This window comes from Anomaloglossus baeobatrachus, chromosome 1 (genome assembly GCF_048569485.1).
Source record: "Anomaloglossus baeobatrachus isolate aAnoBae1 chromosome 1, aAnoBae1.hap1, whole genome shotgun sequence".
NCBI lineage: Eukaryota > Metazoa > Chordata > Amphibia > Anura > Aromobatidae > Anomaloglossus > Anomaloglossus baeobatrachus.
Window position 1 is genome coordinate 858,590,082 of NC_134353.1, and position 18,697 is coordinate 858,608,778.

Here is an 18,697-nt window from a genome sequence, read left to right on the forward strand (position 1 = left end):
TTTATCACCTTCTTGTAATATTGTTTTACAATTAGCAGCATCATATAGTACTCTTAGCCAACATATTGTAGTAATATGCCCATTCTGCAGTAATGTCCCCATCCGTGTGCCCTGTAGTAAGGTGCTCATCCTTGTGGTATTGTGCCCAGTAGTATTCTGCCCATCCTTGTAGTATGTGCCCAGTAGTATAGTACCCTGTAATATTGTGCCCCTCATTGTGCCTTGTAATATTGTGCCCATCCTTTTAGTATTGTGCCCATCCTTGTAGTATTGTGCCCATCCCTGTAGTATTGTGGCCATCCCTGTAGTATTGTGCCCTGTAGCATTGTGCATATCATTGTAGTATTGTGGCCATCCCAGTCGTATTGTAGCCATCCTTGTAGTACTGTGCTCTGTAGTATTTTGCCCATCCTTGTAGTATTGTGCCCTGTAGTATTGTGCTCATCCTTTTAGTATTGTGGCCATCCATGTAGTATTGTCGCCATCCCTGTAGTATTGTGGCCATCCCTGTAGTATTGTGGCCATCCCTGTGGTATTGTGGCCATCCCTGTAGTAATGTGCCCTGTAATATTCTGCCCACCCTTGTAGTATTGTGTTCTGTAGTATTGTGACCATCCCTGTAGTATTCTGCCCATCCTTTAGTAATACGCAAAAAAAAATAAAATAAAATTCGCCTCACCTTTGCTCCGTTCCCTGCGTGCCCACGATCAGTGTTTGCAGAGGTTTGGATGCAGCATCCTTCAGCTGTGTCCAAAACCCTGCTATGTACAGTACAAGCAGAGTGGATGGGATTTCTAAAAATCCCATGCCCACTGTACGTGTACTGCCCGCAGTGAAAACGGACCTGAGGCGCGGCTTCCAGAGGCTGCAGCATGTAAATTTATGCTGCGGAGTCGGAAGCGTCCTCCCTAGGCAGAACACAGCGAGGAGACCACAGCGGCCCGAACCCTGATCGCGGACATGTGCAGCTGCGGTCTCCTAAGGAGGAGACTTGCGGCCCCGCCGATCAGGACCCGCTGCGTCCTGATCGGCGTACCTTACCTGCTTGTTGCGGCCCGTGACAATTGCAGCTCTATACTGAGGGTCGGCGCCGGCAGAAACTTTACTGCATTCAAATCCATTTGTGGTGCCGCGCAGAGGAGCTGTGTCTGGACCAATGGCTGCTGCCTGCCAATCAGATGCAAGGAAGTGACGTCGCTGTATGACGTCACCTCCTTGTATCTGATTGGCAGACAGCAGCAGCAACTGGAATAGAGCCGACAGCTCCTTTGCGTGGCACCGCAAATGGACTCAAATGCAGTAAAGTCCTGCTGGCGCCGTCCCTGAGCATAGAGCCGCGATTGTCACGGGGTCTGCGGTCCGCAACAAGCAGCCTCAGGGGCTGCATGCGGCCCGCATGTTTGAGACCTCTGCTCTAGCTAGATCGTTCAGGTCACTTTGTGTTATAAGGTGCGGTTCAGTTGAGGTTGCTGACAGAAAGTCTGGGTCATAAGAGGAAGATGCTTCATGACACTAAGCACCTTCATATTCCTCACTTGACTAGACTGAAAATGTTTCTGGTGCTTTTGGATCCTGCAGTTCTTCTGTATGTATTACTGGGCGTATTGCAGGTGGAAGGTTTGGATACTGTAAGGCTATGTTTACACACTGCATCTTTTACTGCGTTTTTGGTGCACATTTGAGGTCACTAAGATGTACCTAAATACATGCATTTCCTTCTTCCAGCAAAGGCTATGAGATTTCTATTTTGCTGGCTAAACAGTGCATCTTTTTTGGTGCGTTTTTGATGATGCAGCCAAGATGCAGCGTGTCAATTCTTTTTGCGTTTTTGAACCCTTCCAGTCAATAGATTTGGTGAAAATGCAGTAAAAACACCTAAAATGCATGAGTTTTTGCCACGGGTGCGTTTTTTGTGGCTAAAAACGCTGCATCTTTGTAGTTAAGAAAAGATGCAGTGTGTGAACATAGTATAAAGTCCATTTCTTCTTCCTTGAAACTCCTTTCCTAATGGGTGGGCACCATGCAGAAACAACAATTGGTAGTTGATCGGTTAGCTCTCCCCAGATCATTGGGACTGCAAAAAGCAATGATTGTCTTTTCACATACAACCACAACATTGTCAATACCGGTTTGGTGTGCATACATTTTTATAATTTTTTTATTGCATTTTTTTTTTTTTTTTCAAGGTTGAGGTGTGCAGTTTTATCATCCAGCAATCGCCCCCTCCATTTTTTTGGAATTGTGTGTGATTTGCTCCTCCTGCACCGGTGATGCCTCCACTTAGTGGGGGCTTAGCTGCATCCTGCTAGAGTACTAGTTTTTGGACCGGGCGATGTACAACTCTGCTGCCTTTCTTTGCTGTAAGTAAAGTTGAGGTGACCATAAAACCCACAATTATGGAGGTTCGATTTTTTTTCTTTTTCCAGTGTTTCCTACATTTAATTAATGTTATCTATGTACAGACAGAAGTTTTACTGATGCGGCGAAAGCAAAATTTATTTATTTTTTTGTTGCCTGACCCTATTCTTATACTCCCCTTCCTAAACCTTCACCTTCTATCACCACTTCTCCGGTCGGTCTTCGTTGCTTTGCGACGTGCCGGCAGCTCTAGTGTTTCATGAAGAGTACAACTCCATACAAGTCTGGAGAGTCAGAAGTTACAGTCACAAATTGGGACTGGAGCGGCATCGGTAAAAGGTAAGGACACCAGAGGGCGAGTATATTAATAGGGACAGGGACCTTAGATTAAAAGCAACATTCCAGCGGCAGAGAAAAAAAAAAAAAAGTTGGAGTAGTGCTTTACCATGAAAAAGGTGTGTGACTTGAGTTTTTATATTTTAATATAATTTACTTTTTTATGTCATCATTTAGTCATCTTTGGGTCGTTCAATCACTTGTACTATATACTGCAATACCATAGTACAATAGTATTGAAGTATACAGGAAATATGATGATCCAGCTGCCATGGTAATCCATCAGTACTCCGCGATCTCGTCACACGGGGCCGATGCAACCTGGTGAATGAATGCAACAGTAATTGCTCAGTTTAAATGCAGCGGTGAAATATTGACACCAGCATCTAAATGGTTGACAACCACGTCTGGAGCTCAGGTCTGGCTATGAATATTAGATACAGATAATTTATCGCACATGGAGAGAATTAACCTCCTGATCCTCCACATTTGCCAACTCCTGCCCAGGACTTACAGTATATCACAAAAGTGAGTACACCCCTCACATTTGTAAATATTTTATTATTTCTTTTCATGGGACAACACTGAAGAAACAACACTTTCCCTTTTGATACAATGTAAAATAGTCAGTGTTCAGATTATATACCAGTGTAAATTTGGTGCCCTCTAAATAACTGAACACATATCCATTAATATCTAAACCGCTGGCAACAAAAGTGAGTACACGCCTTAGTAAAAATGGTCAAATTTTGCCCAAAGTGTCACTCTTGTGTGGCCACCATTATTTTCATGCACTGGCTTAACTCTCTTGGGCATGGAGTTCACTAAAGCTTCACAGGAGCTGCTGGATTCTCTTCCATCCTCCATGATGATATCACGAAGCTAGTGATGTTAGAAACTAGCATTCCTCCGCCTTTCATTGAATATGCCGTACAGCTGCTCAATAGGGTTTAGGTCTGGAGACATGCTTGGCCAGTCCAGTGCCTTTATTCTCAGTATCTTTAGCAAAATGTGGTCGCCTTGGTGTGCTTGGGGTCGTTATGTTGGAAAACTGGCATTTGACCCAGTTTCAGAAGGGAGGGAATAGTGTTCTGCGTCAGTATGTCACAGTTTATCTTGGCCTTCAGGTTCCCTCAATGAAATGTAGCTCCCCACAGCCGCCAGCACTCATGCAGCACCAAATCATGACACTTCCACCACCATTCTTGACTCTAGACAAGACACACTAGATTTTGTACCACACACCCTTGACAACATCTGAACCAAATAACTTTATCTTGGCCTCATCAGACTACAGGACATGGTTCCAGTAATCCATGTCCTTAGTCTGCTTGTCTTCAGTAAACTTTTTGCAGGGCAGGCTTACTTGTGCATCATCATTAAAAGAACCTTCCTTCTGGGACAACAAACATGCAGACCAATTTGTTGCATTATGTGGCGTCTGGTCTCATCACTGACAGGCTGACCCTCCCCCCCCCGAAACTTCTGCAATAATGCTGACAGCACTCTTACATCTATCTGGAAAAGAAACCTCTGGATATGACGCTGAACACGTGCACTAAACTTCTTTGGTTGACCCTGGTGAAGCCTGTTCTGAGTAGAACCGGTCTTGTTAAACTGCTGTATGGTCTTTGCCACCATGCTGCAGCTGAGTTTCATGGTGTTCCCAATCTTTTTATAGCCTAGGTCATCTTAACGTAGAGCAACAATTCTTTTTTTTTTTCAGATCCTCAAAGAATTATTTGCCATAAGGAACCATGTTGAACATGCAGTGATGAGTATGAGAGCGATAACACCAAATATAACACACCTAATCCTTATTCAAACCTGAGACCTTTAACACTAATGAGTCGCATGACATTGGGGAAAGTAAAATGGCACCAGCTCCGTGATGTCGTCATGGAGGATTTAAGAGGATTCCAGCGGCTCCTGTGAAGCTCTAGTGAACTCCATGCCCAAGAGAATTAAGACAGTGCTGGAAAATAATGGTAACCACATAAAATATTAACACTTTGGGCACAATTTGGTCATTTTCACTTAGGGGTGTACTCACTTGTTGCCAACTGTTTAGACATTAATGGAGGTGTCATCCATGATTAAGCCAGCGTAGTTGCAAAACGTACGTCGGATGTCTCAGGGGGCTCCAACCTTACCACCTGCTTGTTCCCACGCTATTACCTGGGTATGTTGATACGCCTCACTGCTTTTTCTCCCTCTTATTGACACTTATATTTTAGCCACAGGGCTGGTCCGATAAGTAGGAGGGCCGATTTTAGCAGTGTGATAACATGATTTAACCCCAGTGTTGGTTCAAGCCTGCCCACCTACCTCTTACTGCTGTCCTTCTCACTTCTTAGGCTCTATTGTAATATTTACTGTATATTAATTGATTATCCAATATTGCTATGAATATGTATTGATTTTAATCTTAGTACTCAATAAAGCCTTGATTTTACCCTTTAAAAACTCCTTCCTCTTGTGTTTAAATTAATGGAGGTGTGTTGCTTTATATAGAGGGCACATCAAAGTTACATTGTTATACAAGCTGTGCATTGAGTACTTTACATTGTATCAAAGTGTCATATCTGCAGTGTTATCTCATGAAAAGATATAATGAAATATTTACAAAAATGTGAGGGGTGTACTTATTTTGTGATATACTGTATAGTCATGTCCTGATGTGGTAATGGGTTACAGAGCTGAAAGTTATGCCGCAGCTTTAGCATAGGTGATAACTTACTAATTGCAGAGTGTCTGACAACTGGGATCCCCCATCTCGAATAATACAGAGTTTTGCTTGCGGAGCTGAGCGCTCGAGGTCCAGAGGCCGTTCTGGATGATGGATAACTTTCAATTCTGGGACTAACGTTTATATAGAGCGGTATTATGCATAATTGGGGCTTGTAGATTGGATGATCAAAGAATTGGAAGGATTTTTTTTTTTTTTTTTTTTTTACAAAGGATCAATCTTGAACATCGTTATCTAAAAATGTACAATATAGATGTAACTATAAAACATCATGCTCTTGATTTAGAAGAGTTCATGTCTAGCTTTGTCATTGAAGTAACATTGCCGGGGATCACGTGGTGTGGAGGAAATCTATTTACGGTATAGTGTTGTTGGTCATCGTTAGCTGTTCAGTAATATTGATCGGCCTTGTTTGTCTAATAGGAAAATAATAAACAATTACTTTACAATGGCAGAATAAGTAATCAGTTTCTATATATCTGATATAACAAACCTCCCTAAACATAAAGGTGATGATCTGCATAAATCAATGAGATATGGTACTGTGCTTGTATTTATCATCGCAAGCGTCCTTTATTCAACACAGGAAAAGCCAAATCGTCCCATCAATAATCTACCTGTGTAACACCGCCGCTAATTCCTGACTGATACTTACAATTACTCACAGACGTGCACTTTATTAAATCGCTGTCTCTTCGTTATGTAAAGATATAAAATACATATTGTATAAGGTAATACGGATTAGTGTTACCATCCACACAAGAAGATCCTTGAGTAGGGTAAAGGTCTCTGCTGGATTATTACCACCTCCTCATCTCGCCCTTTATCTGTCGGGGTCCCCCAAGGTCCAGTTCTAGGACCCTTGCCGTTCTCCATCTACACCTTCGGCCTGGGACAGCTCATAGAGTCATACAGCTTTCAGTATCATCTCTATGCCGATGATACGCAGATATAACTCTCTGGACCGGACATCACTGCTCTTCTAACCAAAATCCCACAATGTCTGTCTGCTATTTCATCTTTCTTCTCTGCGCGATTCCTAAAGCTTAACATGGACGAAACAGAATTCATTATCTTTCCTCCTCCTCACTCACCCCATTCAACAAGCCTATCCATCAAAGTTGATGGCTGCTCACTCTCCCCAGTCTCACAAGCTCGTTGCCTCGGAGTAACCCTAGACTCTGCTCTATCCTTCAAGCCACACATAAAAGGCATTTTCACCTCACGCCGACTAAACACAAAAATATCTCCCAGATTTGTGCTTTCCTTAACCAAGAATCAGCAAAAACATTTGTGCATGCCCTCATCCTCTCCCACCTCAACTACTGTAACCTCCTGCTCTGTGGCCTCCCTTCTAACACTCTTGCATCCCCTCCAATCTATCCTAAACTCTGCAGCCCGATTAATCCACCTGTCCCCTCGCTATTACCAGGCCTCGCCACTCTGCCAATCCCTTCACTGGCTTCCCATTACCCAAAAGACTCCAGTTCAAAATACTAACCATGTCATACAAAGCCATCCACAACCTGTCTCCACCTTACATTTGTGACCTAGTTTCCTGGTACCTACCTGCTTGCCACCTCCAATCTTCACAAGATCTCCTTCTCTACTCCTTTCTTATCTCCTCTTCCCACAATCGTGTACAAGATTTCCCCGCGCCTCCCCCATACTCTGGAATGCTCTACCCCAGCATATCAGACTCTTGCTTACTGTGGAAAGCTTCAAAAGGACCTTGAAGACCTACCTCTTCCAACAAGCCTACAACCTACAATAACCCTTTCAGTCCATTACACCACTGCGCAACCAGCTCTGTCTTCACCTACTGTACCCTCACTCATTCCCTGTAGACTGTGAGCCCTCGCAGGCAGGGTCTTCTCTCCTCCTGTACTAGTCTTTTTGTATTGTTCATGATTGTTGTACTTGTTTTTAGGTCTACCCTTTTCACTTGTAAAGCGCCATGCAATAAATGGCGCTAAAATAAATAAATAAATAATAATATTTGGGATCAACATGAGAACACCTTTATCAGACAGGTGAGTCCTCGACCTGAACTACTACCAAAAGGTTCCTTCACTCCTCCCTGAAATCTTCCTCCGTGCTTTCAACTCCTTCCCAGAAACTCGCACCATGTCCAGAGATTCAACTTTTGTCAATGCCACTGTCATCGCAAAGAAAAGGAAAAATACAGCACAGTGGAGAAAAAAAACCCCTTTGCACAGATATTGGCATTGTGCCCTGCGCCCCACTTACAAACCATTACTCACACGGACTAGATGAGCCTCAACTCCTCTTCAGAGGAAGGGACAATCATGAGTGTGCTGAATGCAGTACATGTAGCCAAGTCCCATTGTTACTCCTCTCTACTAATGCTAAAAAGGTTTTTAATTGAGTGGTTAGGAACTTCTAGCCAATTCCTTAAAAACATTGGGCTGTGATAATCAATGTTGTGTGGATTATGGCACTGTACCGCCATTCTACCTCTTCTTTTAAAGGGGTCGTCCAGTGCCGTTCCCGAAGGCATCCTCCTCCCAGGACGCTCTGTCCTGAACATTACAATAGGGACAGAGCTTAATTCAATAAAAAGCTTCAGTCCACCTTCTTACTACATTATACTTTACATTGATTTGCACTTGTACTGTGCTTGTTGATGTACTTGCTCGCATTGCTATCATATTTGACCTACAATTTTCTATTTCTATAACATTATAAAGCATAAAGCATAAAATAAAGACTAGTAGACATTCGGCATCACTGTACAGCATATCTGACTTTTCCTGTATACAGTATAAAAGCCACCACCTTTAACTACTCCTGAACCGCACGCAGTCCAGCAACCCGTATATAAGCCACAATCTCTGCCTGCACATTCTCAAAAATGCCTTTTAGAAGTTTACCACATTCTAAATCAGCAAGATCCAGTCAGATGGCGTCACTGTTTTGTGCATCCACTATCGACAGAATTGCCATTCTCATGCCTTGCTTAAAGGGATTGTCCACTACTCAAAAACCCCTTCCCTCCTATATTTCCCCCCTAGCAAATTAGCAACACTTATATTGACCTCCGGTACTGGCGCCGATTTAGCAAGGTCACCACTGCCTTTCCAGGGAATTGCATGCCATTGTTTTGTTATGTTATCCCTGAGGCTAGTTTCACACTTGCGTTGGGCGAAATCCGCTGGGTCCGTTGCTACGTCGATTTGACGCATCCGTTATTTTTGTGGTGTCAACGGATGCAACGCATCCATTATTTCACAGTAATCCGTTAGCTGATTCCTGTGAAATAACGGACCGTTGCATCCGTTTGGCGTCCGTTGAACGTCCGTCTAACGGAATCCGTCGGCTCTGGTTTTTTTTTTTATTTTTTCATTTTTTTCATTCTGGGCATGCTCAGTAGAAATTAGCGGAATGCAGCAGAGGATTCCGTTGTTAAGCACTTAGCAACAGAATCCACTACCATAGGGAAACATTAAAAATTTTAACGGAAGCAACGGAATCCGCTGGTCGGCGTCATTTTGACGCAAGCATTTAACGTTACATTCAGCGTTGCTTCCGCTCGGTGGAAGCAACGGAGCGTCGGCCAACGGAAGCAATGCAGGTACTTTTGGCACAATCCATCATCAATGCAAGTCTATGGGAAACAGGGGAATCCGTTAACGGATTCCGCTGTTTCCCAAGACAGCGGATTGCGCCAAATTAAAAAAATTACGCAAGTGTGAAAGTACCCCGACACTAAATCAGCGCCGGCCTCAATTTCCTCTCCTATACATCTAATGAGATATCCAGATAAAGCGAGAGCAGCGGCTACTCTCCATCCGGATGTTTTGATTTGTCGGAGAGGAGAGTGAAGCCACCACTGACTGGTCACAGGGATTATGTAACATAATGGAGAGCTAGTGCTGACATCACTGGAACAACACCAGTGCCAAAGGTGAATATAAGTTATGTTACAGGGAGGGAAATATGGGGATTGAAAAAAGGGGTTGTCAGAGTAGTAGATAATCCCTTTAATCAAGATGATGCATGCAACCTTATCTACATATCATTGCAAGGCATGCACCTATGGAACTGAAGCGTAGAACTGTGCCGATGCACTTTGCTCTGCCCTATCTTGTAATGCATATGTACCATCTTCACTTCTGGTTAACAGGCACAGATAAAAGTGCAGGTGCACTTCACAGAAATCTATGGCTGACGTCATCCATATAAAATCAGGGTAGGCGATGCTGCGATATAAGAGGCTCAGACCAAAGTCCAGTGACACCCATCAGATTGGATTGTGCGGATTAGCATATGATGTGGAAAACTTATAAAAAGTATTTTTTGGCCTATGATGGGAGAGTTAGTGGCATATATACAGGTTGATGGACTATAGTAATAGAGCAGTTCAAGTTGAGTGGTAAATAAAGTTAAGTAGCATCAGTTTAGATTAGAAAAATGTGGTGACAGGTTCCCTCTATAAGCTGTAGATACCTGGGACACATGGAAAGCAAAGATGTGAAAATGAAGATGTTAAAAGAAAGTATATTGCAAAGTCTTTTCTCTTTTTTTTCTTTAAAAGGTTGTTCTCATATTTCATCTACAGTGGTGCCCCCTATTGCTGAGGACATGGCCCTCCTGAAGATAGACAGCTCAGACAAGCAGCATGGTTACCCTGCAAGCCCAAACTGTGAGCACACCGATCCCGCAGCAGCATTGGAGGAGCACTAAAGCTGACCAGTTGTGTTATCTCTCGCAATCTGGCCAGCTTTAGATCAGCGCTTAGAAACTCTACTAAAACGAGCTTGTAATCACTAAACATGATTGGCTACCAATGCTAGCCTGCAATGGAACCTGGGAAACTAGAAGAGGATTAAATAAAATAAAAAATTGCCCCTTTTATTAAGGGTTGTAATAAGAGGTAAATTTCAATATGGAGTCTATTTGCGTGAACTTTATAATTTTAAATCACAAGTGCTGATACAATTATTTATTTAATGGCTTTCAGCTAGATCTCAAGCAATGGCAACTTGATAGATGAACATAAGAAGTTCGATTTTGTGTAATCCTAGATAGGTCCACCATGGTCTCTTTTGCTGTTATTTTGATAGTATCAAGCCATCAGGTTACTGGTATTCCTCTTCTCCTTGTTTCTTCTATTCTTCTGACAAAGATATCCTTCTCCAGTGATTGCTCTCTTTGATGTGTCCAAAGTAGGCAAGTCATACCTTGGCAATACTTGATTTGAGTGACAAGTCTGGACTGATTTGTTCCAAAACTGATTTGTTTGTTCTTCTTGCCCTCCATGGTATTGATAACATCCTTCTCCAGCACCACACTTCAAAAGTGTTGATTCTTCTTTTATCTTGTTCCTTTATAACCGAGGTTTCGCTTCCACATGTTACTACAGAAAAGACCAGACTATGTGCGAGCCGTGTATAACCAGTGAAATGTTCCTTGATTTGAGGACTTTGTCCAGTGATTTCATTGTTCATTTGCTCATAGGTATTCTCCTATTGACTTCTGGTGTCGTTGCTGCATCTTGATTGATCATTGATCTGAGTAGGTTGAAGTCCTTTACAACTTCCAGCTCATCGCCGTCCATCTCAACTGTATGCCGGTCATACCTGGCAGTAGTTCATATCTTTGTCTTCTTTGTATTGAGTAGGAGTCCCATGTTTGAGCTTTCCATGTTGACACTCCATAATAAGTCTTTCATTACATCTATTCATTTTGCTATCAATGTTGTATCATCCGCGTATTTAAGATTGTCGATTCATCCAGCAATTTTAATTCATTTTTCTTTCGGCAAGTCCAGCTTTCCTGACAATAGCTTCTGCATATAAGTTGAACAGAAATGATGACAGGATGCAGCCTTGTCTGATGCCTTACTCTACTTTGAACCATGTTGTGTCCCCATATTCTGTTTGGACTGTTGCTTCTTGGTTAATGTCAAGGTTCCTGATGAGGCTGATCAGATGGTTCGGGACACCCATATCCTTCATGGTATTCCAAAGTTTCTGGTGATCAACACAGTGAAAAGGCTTTGCTGTATTTGATGAAGCAAAAATACAGTGCCTACAAGTAGTATTCAACCCCCTGCAGATTTAGCAGGTTTGATAAGATGCAAATAAGTTAGAGCCTGCAAACTTCAAACAAGAGCAGGATTTATTAACAGATGCATAAATCTTACAAACCAACAAGTTATGTTGCTCAGTTAAATTTTAATAAATTTTCAACATAAAAGTGTGGGTCAATTATTATTCAACCCCTAGGTTTAATATTTTGTGGAATAGCTCTTGTTTGCAATTACAGCTAATAATCGTCTTTTATAAGACCTGATCAGGCCGGCACAGGTCTCTGGAGTTATCTTGGCTCACTCCTCCATGCAGATCTTCTCCAAGTTATCTAGGTTCTTTGGGTGTCTCATGTGGACTTTAATCTTGAGCTCCTTCCACAAGTTTTCAATTGGGTTAAGGTCAGGAGACTGACTAGGCCACTGCAACACCTTGATTTTTTTCCCTCTTGAACCAGGCCTTGGTTTTCTTGGCTGTGTGCTTTAGGTCGTTGTCTTGTTGGAAGATGAAATCACGACCCATCTTAAGATCCTTGATGGAGGAGCGGAGGCCAAAATCTCCAGGTAGGCCGTGCTATCCATCTTCCCATGGATGCGGACCAGATGGCCAGGCCCCTTGGCTGAGAAACAGCCCCACAGCAGGATGCTGCCACCACCATGCTTGACTGTAGGGATGGTATTCTTGGGGTCGTATGCAGTGCCATCCAGTCTCCAAATGTCACGTGTGTGGTTGGCTCCAAAGATCTCGATCTTGGTCTCATCAGACCAGAGAACCTTGAACCAGTCTGTCTCAGAGTCCTCCAAGTGATCATGAGCAAACTGTAGACGAGCCTTGACATGACGCATTGAAAGTAAAAGGTACCTTACGGGCTCGTCTGGAACGGAGACCATTGCGGTGGAGTACGTTACTTATGGTATTGACTGAAACCAATGTCCCCACTGCCATGAGATCTTCCCGGAGCTCCTTCCTTGTTGTCCTTGGGTTAGCCTTGACTCTTCGGACAAGCCTGGCCTCGGCATGGGTGGAAACTTTCAAAGGCTGTCCAGGCCGTGGAAGGCTAACAGTAGTTCCATAAGCCTTCCACTTCCGGATGATGCTCCCAACAGTGGAGACAGGTAGGCCCAACTCCTTGGAAAGGGTTTTGTACCCCTTGCCAGCCTTGTGACCCTCCACGATCTTGTCTCTGATGGCCTTGGAATGCTCCTTTGTCTTTCCCATGTTGACCAAGTATGAGTGCTGTTCACAAGTTTGGGGAGGGTCTTAATTAGTCAGAAAAGGCTGGAAAAAGAGATAATTAATCCAAAACATGTGAAGCTCATTGTTCTTTGTGCCTGAAATACTTCTTAATACTTTAGGGGAACCAAATAGAATTCTTGTGGTTTGAGGGGTTGAATAATAAATGACCCTCTGAATAAACTTTTCACAATTTAAAAAAAAAATAAAAAAAGAAATAACATTCTTTTTTGCTGCAGTGCATTTCACACTTCCAGGCTGATCTACAGTCCAAATGTCACAATGCCAAGTTAATTCCGAATGTGTAAACCTGCTAAATCTGCAGGGGGTTGAATACTACTTGTAGGCACTGTAGATCTCATCATATTCTTTGGCCTTTTCCATGATCCATCTAAAATTAGCAATTAAATTTCTTGTTCCTCTGACATTTCTGAATCCTACTTTTTCCTCTGGCAACGATTTGTCAAAGTATGACTGTAGTTGTCTTTGTAGGATCTTCAGCAGTATGCTGCTGGCATGAGTTATGAGATCAATAGTCTGATAGTTTCCACAGTCGGTAGCATCTCACTTCTTCAGAATAAGCTTGTCCAGTCTTTGGGCCACTTACTACAAGTAGTTGTCCATATCTGTTGACACAGATGTTTGATGACATCAACTGCTGTTTCAGAAGACTATTAGCTCTATAGGAATATTGTCACATCCAGGCGCTTTGTTTTTTGACAGAAGCTTTATCGCAGCAATTACTTCGTCAAGAGGTATAGGTTCTCTGTGTATTCTCTCCATCTTTCCTTGATCTGTTCTGGCTCATTTAGAATGGGAATGTTGAAAGATGCCAATGGGAACAAACTTAGTTGAAACTTTTGTCGTATATCTTTGATCTTTTCTTACGCCTTCCTGGACTTTCCCTTCAGATGTTTGTTTTCTATCTCTGTACATATCTTTTGGTAATAAAGTTCTTTGTCTGGTCAAATGACTTGCTTTTAGGCCCCGTCACACTAAGCAACATCGCTAGCAACATCGCTGGTAACGAACAACTTTTGTGACGTTGCTAGCGATGTTGCTGTGTGTGACATCCAGCAACAACCTGGCCCCTGCTGTGAGGTCGTTGGTTGTTGCTGAATGTCCTGGGCCATTTTTTAGTTGTTGCTGTCCCGCTGTGAAGCACAGATCGCTGTGTGTGACAGCGAGAGAGCAACAACTAAATGTGCAGGCAGCAGGAGCCGGCTTCTGCGGAGGCTGGTAACCAATGTAAACATCGGGTAACCAAGAAGCCCTGTCCTTGGTTACCCGATATTTACCTTTGATACCAGCCTCCTCTGCTCTCACTGTCAGTGCCGGCTCCTGCTGTGTGCACATGTAGCTGCAGGACACATCAGGTAATTAACCCGATGTGTGCTGTAACTAGGAGAGCAAGGAGCCAGCGCTAAGCATTGTGCGCTGCTCCCTGCTCTCTGCACATTTAGCTGCAGCACACATCGGGTTAATTAACCTGATGTGTGCTGTAACTAGGAGACTGGGGGCTGGTCACTGGTTGCTGGTGAGCTCACCAGCAACTCGTGTAGCCACGCTCCAGCGATCCCTGCCAGGTCAGGTTGCTGGTGGGATCGCTGGAGCGTCACAGTGTGACATCTCACCAGCAACCTCCTAGCAACTTACCAGCGATCCCTATCGTTGTTGGGATCGCTGGTAAGTTGCTTAGTGTGACTGGACCTTTAGTCTTTTACTGATGTTGTCTGCGTCCTGCTTGTTACCTTTTTCTATTCGTCTTTCATCGAACTGTTAACCATGCGGGGGTTCTGCCTCTTGCTTATTGTTTTTCTGGCTTCTTCAGTGACAATGGCCCTTATAGGTGTCCATAATTTCTCAAGCTTTCTTTCAGTGTCCAGAGACATAAATTGGTTGTGCAGACAATACCAAAAAAACTTCAGGTCTGTTTGTCAAATCGAGGTTAGAAATGACCTGTTGTCTAGTCCATTTGCGGTACTTGACTCTAATCTTTGCTGTCAAAAGTTCATGATCAGTTCCACAGTCAGCTCCTGACCTTGTTTTCTCGGTAATGATCAACGACCTCCATCTTTGGCAAACTGTGAGATTAATTATTTAATATAAAACAAATCTATCTACATTAGATGTATGCCCCAAAGAATTGGGGGGACTTGAATCAATTGTACTACAACGATCAACAAAGGCCTTTCCATATTTAGTTCAGAAAAATCAGTGGCAAAAAGCTAAATTTTACACCTAATCGCTCTATAGGATACAGTTCCTGTGCACGGTAAGCACCATCTCTGACAGAATACAGGTCAATGATGACGTCCCACTGATGTGTGTAAACATCTTTACACCTGAGATTATACAAATATTCCTCTGAATTGTAAATTACTGCAGAATATGTTGACACTATAGAAATAAAAATTATTACCATACATTGGCGAGTGACACTACTGCACATTCCTTCCTGGAGGAGAGAACTCTTGTTGACAAGTAGTGCTCCCTCTTTCTTTAAGAAGAGGTTCTTCAGCAGCTATGGCATGTATTATACAGAATAATGCTAAAGCAGATTAAGTACAACTACGGCAGACATTTTTGGGGGAATAGGAGAAGAATGAAAAGCAGACAAAACGTTATTCTTGTAGCAGGGGAAACATGGACACAATTTGGACGCTTTTAATGTATATTACAGTTTCCTCTTTAGTAAGGATGAGCCTGAAATACCTGAAATATGCAAGTAACATAAGGAAATCCATAAAGCAGCTTATATGTTCTTTTCTATTCATTAGCATCTAGAAGATAGCGGCGTCAGATACAAACTGCTTATTTATAGCAATGCGACGTACCACAACTGGAAGCTGGCAGTCTGAGTGGAATCACAAAAGTCAATACCCATTGAGACAGTAATGGATCCCTCTGGCTCCAGAGAATCTGCAAAATAAAATGTTTTCCCCAAATAAATTTACAAAGGTAAAAGAAAATCAAATAACAAACACCAGTCAGCATGTACATGCAATAAAAATGCCTGGCTTCTCGCATTACTGGCTGGGGAGGCTGGCTACACATGAGACCACGCTTCCCTGTCAGAAAAACAAGTATAAATAGGAGCGGCCATTCAGCGAGTAGCTGCGATAGCATGTGTTTACTGGGCTAAATTGGATTTCACTTAATGTGGCATTTGTCCCTTATTTAAATAGATACAACAGCAGTGCCTGCGGGTCAGACGTAAAGCTGCCACTGCCACACCGGCTAAAGAGGTGCAAAACCAACGCAGGACCGGGACCAGAACGGGGGACATGACCACAGCACAGGGATCAGGCTAGCTTTCTTTCACGACCTAAAAGGAGGTTTTTGTTTGTTTTTTACTTAAAAGCATGGCCTAAAAGTCATTTTTGCAATTGGGTTTCATTAAACATTTTGCACCATTTGACTTTTACAGGTTTTCGATTTCCCTATGCATTCAACTTCGCTCCTCTCATGTGATTTACTACATATGAACTAAGAGGTAAAAGAGTTCTCTCCTGCGAGACAATCAGAACGAGCTCACCGTTGGTCCTCAGTTAACTCATGTGACTGCCTGCAATACAATGCAACACAGGGGTTAGAGATGGAAAAAGGTGCAAGATTTTTAATGAAACCAAAGTGAAAAAAAATAATTTAGCCCTAAATACAAAGAAGACTTGTCACGTACTCAAAAAATGAATTAAATACCTTGAAGAAATCCCCTAGCTCCCTTGATTCGGCCTTTTTTATGTTCTATTTTTATTGAAATGTTCATAAGAACAATAAAGAATAAGTTGTAATGCAGAAATACATTTGGTTCATAATGACCATCAGAAGATTCGGCAGCTTTTTCACATTTTATGATGCGTCACTCTTTGCAGAGATATTAACATTTGTTGTTTTTGGCGCACAGTATGTGAAATCTCTGCTTGTAGGTCAACAGGGCATTTCTTCAGAGTATTCCCTGGAGGCGTACGCTTTCACTGCCCTCTCCCAGATGCTGATCTAACAGTCTCAGATACTGCTGATTTCTGATCATTGATTTTAGTAAAAAAAAAAAAAAATTCACTCCATCCTACTCACAGGTCTTCAATGTGGCAACCAGACAAGGGCAGTCTTCACTTCTGCAGGGTGAAGGTATTACACGGTCCGGCGGAGCGCTAAGGATGAGGATGAGGACCTCTCGCTTAAAAACTTTAAAAATGTATTTTCATACCACAACACGTTTCGATAGGTACTATCTTCATCAGGTAGATCTTCCACTATCGAAATGCATTGTGGTATGAAAATAAATTATTGAAGTTTTTAAGCGAGAAGTCCTCATTCTCATCCTTAGCGCTCCGTCGGACTGTGTAATACCTTCAGCTATCAATTCGTTCCCCTTGGGACTCACAGCAGGAGCTGCTTTCCCTCTGAGTCTGGTAACACCCGTGACCGGCGGTGACAGGTAATTCACAAGAGCGGTCACATGACCGCTCCCCAAGCCATGCACCCAGAGTATTCGGATAGAGGAACACCTAGTGACACCTTTGCCCAGCTCCACCATCAACGCCTTTACCGTGGTTGTGCAGGATTGCACAACCTTTCCAGGTGAGCGGTTGTACAGACTGCACATCTACTTTGTCCCTGAGGTTCTTCACATGCACTCCTCCCCCTTCTTTGTGTATCTTCACTTCTGCATGGGGCATATTTGGCTCCTCTGGCATTTACTAGGCCCCGTGGCGTTATGACTTATGTCATGAGGTCTATGAAATGCCAGAGATGCCCATGTGTCACGGGTATGTCACGCATGACAGACAGTCCTGTAGTTTCCGGCTATAGAAGGTGGCAGCATTTGGCTACACAAGCTGCTCCCTGACTTTCCCTTTCTCCCTCCTTTGGGGTTTATCCTCTGCTCTTTAAGATCTGGCAGATTTCCTCACCTTTTCAGCTGTTAATCTTCAGCACTTCCCTTTGGGTCTTAAAATATCCTCATACCCACTTACTCTGTGCTGGTGATAGGTCGAATACGCTTAACAAGTCTTCATTGCAAGCAGTCAGCTAGTATTATTCACCTGCAGAAACTTTGTTGTTATTGCACTTGCTCACCTCTCCCTGACTCATCTGGAAATAAATTTGTTTACTAACCTGTATTTACCTTTTTGTGTTCTTTAGAGCTTAGTGGGTTGACTAAGCACTCATCCCATCCACTCCCTACGTACTACATCATACAAAAAAATTGCGCTACACGACATATAAAGAATTAAATTTTATTATTTCAAAATTTACTAACAACTAGTATCAATAAGTGGACATGGCGTCAGCAGAGAATAAAAGACAGAAGACGATTGTTTCACAACGAGGTCACAAATAATGTACATAGCAAAGATTTGATAGACAAAAAATACACTATATATCCATGATGAACCAATTATTGATGTAATATCCCCAGTGTATAGACTACTGTGATTCCAGATAAAGGATCATAAATAGATGTTAGTAAGCAGGCAATGTACGTGAATTAGATACCTAGTAATAAAGTAGAAATAACCATTATCAAAAGAAATTGTATAGTCAATACTTGGTAAGTAACCACCACAATTAGCCCTGCACAAACAAGTAGCCAAGGAAACACACCAATCTAATCAAGGGATTACCATAGTAAACAGTGTAAATGATCACGGATATGTTAAGCCATCAGAGTAAGTGCATAATTACCTAGGGAAACAAAGGTCTTGTCTGGAAACTCCTACGCGCGTTTCGACGAGCAGTCTTTTTCCAGGGAGAGACACTTGCCTTATAATTAGCAAGATGTTTGATCCCTACGTACTACGTAGAGCCTATTTCAAGGTCAGCCAGGGTCAGTTATCCGGCTCGGCGTATAGGCGTGGAACCTATTTAGGGTGGCGAGGGAAGCCAGGGGTCACAAACACCCTCTTCCCTAGACACAGGGTTTTCCCTTTGACTGTTCACTTGGTAGTACTTCCCCATACCT

At 42.8% G+C, this 18,697-nt stretch overlaps 1 protein-coding gene across 2 annotated transcripts in view; it reads right to left on the minus strand.

Moving 5' to 3' along the window:
- The window catches only part of AP3B1 (adaptor related protein complex 3 subunit beta 1), a 350,885-nt gene that overhangs the window by 50,284 nt on the left and 281,904 nt on the right, over window positions 1–18,697 (minus strand). For both annotated transcript variants that reach the window (XM_075325641.1, XM_075325633.1), the window contains exon 24: window positions 15,567–15,651. In XM_075325641.1, coding sequence (XP_075181756.1) covers window positions 15,567–15,651 — 85 coding nt within the window. The remainder of the gene's footprint in view (window positions 1–15,566; window positions 15,652–18,697) is intronic.